This window comes from Alnus glutinosa, chromosome 2, assembly GCF_958979055.1.
Source record: "Alnus glutinosa chromosome 2, dhAlnGlut1.1, whole genome shotgun sequence".
Taxonomy (NCBI): Eukaryota; Viridiplantae; Streptophyta; class Magnoliopsida; order Fagales; family Betulaceae; genus Alnus; species Alnus glutinosa.
The window spans coordinates 27814549-27821858 of record NC_084887.1 but is presented as its reverse complement, the minus strand read 5'-3'; the positions used below and the strand labels follow the sequence as shown (position 1 = coordinate 27821858).

At 37.4% G+C, this 7310-nt stretch overlaps 1 protein-coding gene across 1 annotated transcript; it reads left to right on the top strand.

Moving 5' to 3' along the window:
- The first annotated feature begins 2630 nt into the window (after positions 1–2630).
- LOC133859173 (glucan endo-1,3-beta-D-glucosidase ARB_01444-like) lies at positions 2631–5192 on the top strand. The gene has a single exon (XM_062294497.1). It carries the CDS (start codon positions 2900–2902, stop codon positions 5087–5089), a length of 2190 nt encoding a protein of 729 aa, XP_062150481.1. The 5' UTR covers positions 2631–2899; the 3' UTR covers positions 5090–5192.
- The last annotated feature ends 2118 nt before the right edge of the window (positions 5193–7310 follow it).

Sequence of the window (7310 nt, the reverse complement as noted above, 5' to 3'; positions counted from 1 at the left end):
TTTTTTTTTTTTTAATTTTTAAGATGGACACGTGTCGCCATCTTATTAGCGTTGATATAGCGCTTACGTGGCGTTTAACAGAATCTGTCAAAAATTTTAACGGAATTTGACTCCAGGGATCGGTATGTAAATTAAGTCAATCATAGGGATCTCTGAATTCATATTGATATTACAGGAAATTATTTGTAATTTAGGCCAATCACAAAAATTAATGATGTAATTATTTCTAACTTTTAACTTCTTTATGTGATCATAAAAGAGCCTTGCGTAGTGTCGACGGCCATGCATTCCTTAGCACAACACAGTACCTAATTTCCAAGTCAACGATGGCAGAGTGCAAAACTAGTGCTCCTTTTCCTGTTATTGCCTCATGGGAATCATGCCCCAAGGTAAAAGCTAGATTCTACATAATTTTATAGCTGAAGCTTGGTAAAAATTGTTGTTGGAGCCTGGAGGTGTTAGAATATAGTTATTGGACGTTCTTTTTTTTTTTTTTTTTTTTGGCCTTTCCTTTTCCAGTCTAATTTACAGAATTTTATTTCTATTCCACTGCCACTTTAACCTTGTCATGTATTTGATTAATTGCAAAGCTGATTTGCTTTTAGAAATTCCTCTCCATTGCATATATCTACCCAATGTTAGGAACCCCTAACTTGTCAGATATATGTCAGAAATACTACAGAACATTGTCTATCTAGGAAGTACTTTGTCAGAGTCTGGTGCGGTGTCTTTGTGTTGTGATGCCTATAAGCTCTCTCTCTCTCTCTCTCTCCCTTGCAGCATCACTTGTTGGGTGGATCACTCGGGGTCGGGCAACTAAGAGATGGCTTGTTATGTGCATTGCTAGGGCACCGAGAATGTACTAAAGGTCCTACAGGATGCGTAAACTTTATCTTGAAGAGGTTAAGGACACAAATAGGCTATATCAAACATAGTTATGACCTGTACTGTGAATATGTATCTATGCATTGCATCATAATGATTTTCTGTCTTATCATATTGACTTATGAACTACTGGATGTGAAGTTTTGCCTTTGTCTCAAACTGATAATGGTTCACTCCATAACTCTTCTTCACGCGAAATTATACTCACCAAGTCGTGGGCTTTTGTGTTTTAGTGTGAGATATTATGCTTTGACGGTTTAGTAGTGGCTACGGTTTTAAAATCGAATGATTATATTCTCTGCATGGTTTACGGAAGAAAAAAAAAAAAGAAAAAGAAAAAGATACACGCTTTCTGTTGTAATGACCTAATGATGAGGAGTTAGTGGTAATGCTTAAGAGTTTTTTATTGCAAAATAATTTGGGGGCGTTACAGTTGTGTTTGTGACTATACTAGATTATTTGAGTTATGGTTGTGTTTATGGAATATGTAGAGTTGTTATTGTTGTGGTTTTGGTGAAATAAGGTAAGTATAAATATTAGGGTTGTGGGAAAAAGATTGAATTTTTGCTTTCGTAGTGGGTGTTTTGATGTTGAGTATGGGTTGTTTTGGTGTTGTGTGGATATGGAGGAAGGGTTTGGTGTTGGTGTAGTTCATATTTCAATAGGTCCTCGTTCGAACAATAAGTTTTTTGTTTGAACGAAATGCAACCTATAAATTACTTATTTTAGTAGTTTTCTTTAATTCACTACCTTCTTCAGGTTTCTTCTCGAACAGCTTGATATTTGGCATATATTTAATAATTGTTTTTTTTTTTTTTTCATTAGAACTAATTTTGTGGATGCAACCCCTGGTAGAGGTTTTAGAATTATGCCTGGCCCCCTAAATAAACATCTTGGTTCCATCTCGGTAGAGGTGATTGGTCACTCTTATCAATTGTTTTAAGGGTGGTTAGACTCCTCAAAGTAGTCAATGAGGACCACCCCTAAACAATTAATGAGGGTGATTGGCCATCTCCAAACAATTCACAATAGTGACTGATCATCCTAAAACAAATGAAGGAGTGGTTGACCACCCCTAAATAGTTGATAAAGGTAGTCAACCCCTGTTTTCTTTCATAATTTTTAATTATTTTTAAAAATATTGATGATGTAGCACACTCTTAACCATTCATTACAAACAAAACACATAAATTTTAGGTATTGTAGATCGTGTAATACCCTAGTGGGGAGTTTGGATGGGCGTAATATTTTAAGATTTTTGGAAATCCTAAAAAATTATCTTGTTTAGTTGGACTTAAGTTGAGGGAATCCATATACAAACTAGATTTATTATCATAAGCTACATTTTCTAACAAAATCACCATGATAGCAAGTGCATAAATATACTCCTGAAAGATAAGTGGGTATAGGAAATCATGTTGCCTAAATCTATCTAGTTCTAAATATTCTTGAAATTCCTCAATTTATTTAACATTAGATTTGAACTTGAACCAATGATAGAGGATTTCTTGGGTATTAAATGACACACATATATAGTACGATACAGTCAAAACATGATATTTTAGTAAGAAAAGACTAGATAGATATCTCGGAAATAGATAAGACTCAAAGAAACGTGGATTCCCTCCTAACCTTTTTTTGTTGGTAATGTTGATTCCCTTATAAAAAGGTTCCATTAGGCTTGTGAGTGTTTTCTTCTTTTAAAAGACAAGTACATTGTTATTAATGAGGCCCTAAACCTTTCTCCATTTACATTCGATTCTTTACCTCTCAATTGTGATGAATCCATCCCCACTTTGATACACCTTCCTTCTCACCTTCATTTACATAAACTTAAAATTTTCACATATTCTCATACCCTTCTCAACTTCACTTCCAATTCAACCTTCTTCTTATTCCTCTCATATCCATCTTCCACCATTCCACCATTCCCCCATTCCTTCCATAAAATCAGCAACTATCCTCCTCCTTTCCACCCACCAAATCCAAACCAGCAACCTGTCCACTCCTCACAATGTTGAAAAAACTCGAGCGAAAAGTGACAACCTTATTCTCCAAAAAGAGTAAACGTCGCAAACCTCCAACACCCCCACCATCTCTACCGCCACCTGATTCACCTGAAATCCCAATCATGTCAGATTCACCACCACCACAAATCCAACCTTTCGGACCATTCCTCTTCCCCCGAACCCAGTCCACAATCCTCCCTGACCCCTCCCTCTTCTTCTCCCCTGCACTCCTCTCCACCCCACCCCCCACAAACTCTTTCTTCCAAAACTTCACCTTAAAAAATGGTGACCAGCCTGAGTACATCCACCCCTACCTCATAAAATCCTCCCTCTCCTCTCTTTCTCTCTCCTATCCATCTCGCTTCTTCAACTCAGCTTTCATCTACCAGGTTTTCAACCCTGACCTCACCATCTCCGCCTCAGTAAACACCCACCCAAATGCTCAAAAATCGCACATTATCTCCTCCTCCAGTGATCTCAGTGTCACTCTGGACTTCCCCTCTTCCAACCTGAGGTTCTTCCTCGTTCGGGGAAGCCCGTTTCTGACTTGTTTCGTCTCCGGCGGCACCGCCATTTCGATATCAACCATCCATGCCATTCTCTCATTTTCATCAAACGCTGCTCTCACAAAGTACATCGTCAAGCTCAACAATGACCAGACATGGCTCATATACACGTCCTCGCCGATCAGTTTCTCACAAAGCCTCTCTTTGATCTCTTCTACTGGGTTTTCGGGCATAATTCGGATTGCAGTGTTGCCAGACTCTGATCCAAGACACGAGGCGATCCTCGACCGGTTCAGTTCTTGTTACCCGGTTTCCGGTAATGCTGTATTCACTAAGCCATTTTGCTTGGAATACAAATGGGAGAAGAAAGGGTGGGGGGATTTGCTCATATTAGCTCACCCTCTTCATCTTCGGCTACTAGACGGTGATGATTCTAAAGTTACTGTCTTGGAGGATTTTAAGTATAAGAGTATTGATGGTGAGCTTGTTGGTGTGGTTGGAGATTCGTGGGGATTGAAACCAGCCCCAGTGCCTGTAAATTGGCATTCAATTAGAGGTATAAAAGAAGAATCATATGCTGAGATTATCTCTGCGCTTTCTGCGGATGTTGATGCTTTGAATTCGACAATAGCAACCAATTCGTCTTATTTTTATGGGAAATTGATAGCAAGAGCGGCAAGGTTGGCATTGATAGCAGAGGAGGTGGATTTTTTTGAGGTGATTCCTAAGATAAGGAAGTTTCTGAAGGATACAATTGAGCCATGGTTGGATGGAACTTTCAGCTGGAATGGTTTTATGTATGATGATAAGTGGGGTGGAATTGTCACTAAGAAAGGGACATTGGATTCTGAGCTTGATTTTGGTTTTGGTGTTTATAATGATCACCATTATCATTTGGGTTACTTTCTTTATGCAATTTCAGTGCTTGCGAAGATTGACCCGGCGTGGGGGAGAAAGTATAGGCCTCAAGCTTATTCCCTTATGGCGGATTTTATGAACTTGGGCAGGAGATCAAATACGAATTATACACGTCTGAGGTGCTTTGACTTGTATAAATTGCACTCTTGGGCTGGAGGGCTAACAGAATTTGCTGATGGGCGGAATCAAGAGAGCACAAGCGAGGCGGTGAATGCTTATTATTCAGCAGCTTTGATGGGAATGGCCTATGGAGACGCACATCTTGTTACCATTGGATCAATTCTTGCAGCATTGGAAATTCAGGCTGCGCAAACATGGTGGCATGTGAGAGAGAAAGATAATATGTATGATGAGGTTTTCGCTAGAGAGAACAAGGTGGTGGGTGTATTGTGGGCTAACAAGAGGGATAGTGGACTATGGTTTGCTCCACCTGAATGGAGAGAGTGTAGGCTTGGAATTCAGGTGATTCCCATATCGCCAATCACTGAGGTCTTGTTCTCTGATGTTGTTTTCGTGAGGGACCTTGTGAAGTGGACCTTACCTGCTTTGCAAAGAGAGGGAGTTGGAGAAGGATGGAAGGGATTTGTCTATGCCCTGGAAGGGATTTATGACAAAGAAGGTGCTTTGGAGAAGATCAGGACCTTGAATGGTTTTGATGATGGGAACTCTCTCACTAATCTCTTATGGTGGATTCACAGCAGAGGTGATGAAGAGGTAGAGGGATGTGGGGGAGGAGGAAAGCACGGTTGGTTTGTTCACTATTGTCACTGAATTTGTTTGTCTTCTAAATGGGTTTATTTGAATAAGACATGATATGATTGAACTTTTTTATACAAACATCATAATGAAATGAATTATAAGCATATTCTTGCTAGCGTGTGCCTCGCTCTTGCATTTCAACTGATGCTACTGTTGAGCTTTATAACAACAGATCATTCAGGTTTAGTAATAGAACAGTAATAGAACAAGTTATTTAGTGATAGTCATTTCTGTAGGGTATGCTTTTGTATTTTCAGACTGAGAAACTTGCTTATGAGATGAATTCCTCATGAACTTTGGGCTTGACATTAATGTAAGTTTTAACTGCCTTATGTGATCATAAATGAGCCCTGCGTAGTGTCAACGGCCATGCATTCCTTAGCACAGCAGAGTACCTAATTTCCAAGTCAATGATGGCAGAGTGCAAAACTAGTGCTCCTTTTCCTGTTATTGCCTCATGGGAATCATGCCCCAAGGTAAAAGCTAGATTCTACATAATTCTTCCATAGATTATAGCTGAAGCTCGGTAAAAATTGTTGCTGGAGGTGTTAGAATATACTTGTTGTTGGTTGGAATGGCATGCAGAGGAGAAAAGGGGCTTGACAACGTACTGACAAGAAAGCTCTAGTGGTTAAGAGCCTAGGACCGTTGATGAAGACTAGAGAGTAGAGATGGGCTCTTATCTTCATGCCTCGTTACATCCCTACAGTTTCGGAGCTCATCTGCGTACGAGTGCAGTTCTGCTAACAATACCCATCTTACCTCCAAGTGGCTCTTCAACAATAATACTACTCCAGTAATCATCGTTGCTCCGGACTCATATCTTTTTTCTGCATGCCTGCTGATCGATCATCGATCATTGGCTGCCCTCCCTCTCCACTCTCCAGAGTTTTCTGTCTTTATGCTATAAGTACGCTAGTTTCATTCCATTCACATTAATTGCCTCAACAAATATTTCGTTAAAATTTAGGTAAATAGCCCCCCCCCCCCCCTTTTTTTTCTTTTTTCTTTTTTTTTGGTCTTTTCTTTCCTTTAGCTATCTTTTTTAAAAAAAAATTAAAGCTCAGATTTGACCATGTACTAGAATGCTCAACTAATCCAATCTTTAACCAAAATAATTAATTTGATTAATTAAAATAAGTTTTTAGCTGTTTTAATATTAATATTAATATTAAGGTTCTCTTAAAAGTTATTGGAAGTGAGATAACTACCAATATCTATTGAATCAGACTATCAATATGACATAACTTAAAAGCCTTACTAGTCTAGGTTTCACACTGACCCTGCAACTTTCAGAAGCGGGGATATAAATGCACACTTAAGTTAGATATTCAATAAATAAAAGACTAGAAGAGAGTAGTATTATTGTTAAGGACACCATTTTTTTTTTTTTTTTTTAAAAAAAAAAGGGAAAAAAAAACCCAATAGCCAAGGAAACGTTCAAAACTTATTGGAAATCTCACTTAAGACGAAATTCTACATCGAGTAATAACTACAAAAGTGAATGGTTAATATCGCATTGTTGGATATAAATTTGAAAATGAAAACATTTCATATGCTTTTTGTCATTCTTTTTTATTTTTATTTTTATTTTTCATTGTGTCCTAATCAAGTAAGGCCGTAAGGGTTACATGGGATCTAAAATAGAAAGGGGTGAACTCTCCAACAAAATACTCAATACAGTGCAGGAAAAACAAACCAATAATAAAAATTTAAAAAATAGGTCAAAAAAAAAAAAAAATGATCCGATGCTCTATATATTAAAAAAAAAAAAAAAAAAAAAAAAAAAAAAAGTAGGCCCCATAAGCTTTTTATGTGTTTGTTATGGTTACAAATAATATTAGGGTCTGTTTGGATTTGTGATTTCAAAAAGTGCGATTTAAAATAACGAATGGAAAATGTGCGATTTGAAAAAATAATTTTTAAAAACACAGTTAAGTGTTTGACAAAATCGCAATTTAGCTTTCAATATTTCAAATTAACTTTTAAAATTCTGCGAGTTTTTTTTTTTTTTTTTTAAATCACAATTTTATCTGGGATTTGAAAAAGCAAATTCGCAAATTTTTAAACGCAGTTCCCAAACGATTTATGTTTTGCGATTTGGTTTAAAATCACACTTATTATTTACAAAATTGCAATCTCAAACACAATCTTAGAATTATAGTATGATAACAAGTATTGAATGCGATGGTGATATGATAGTTATATGCCATCAAATCAAGTATTAAATGCG

Coding starts and splice junctions, on each gene's coding strand:
- LOC133859173 (XM_062294497.1), top strand. CDS start 2,900: ATGTTGAAAAAACTCGAGCGAAAAGTGACAACCTTATTCTCCAAAAAG.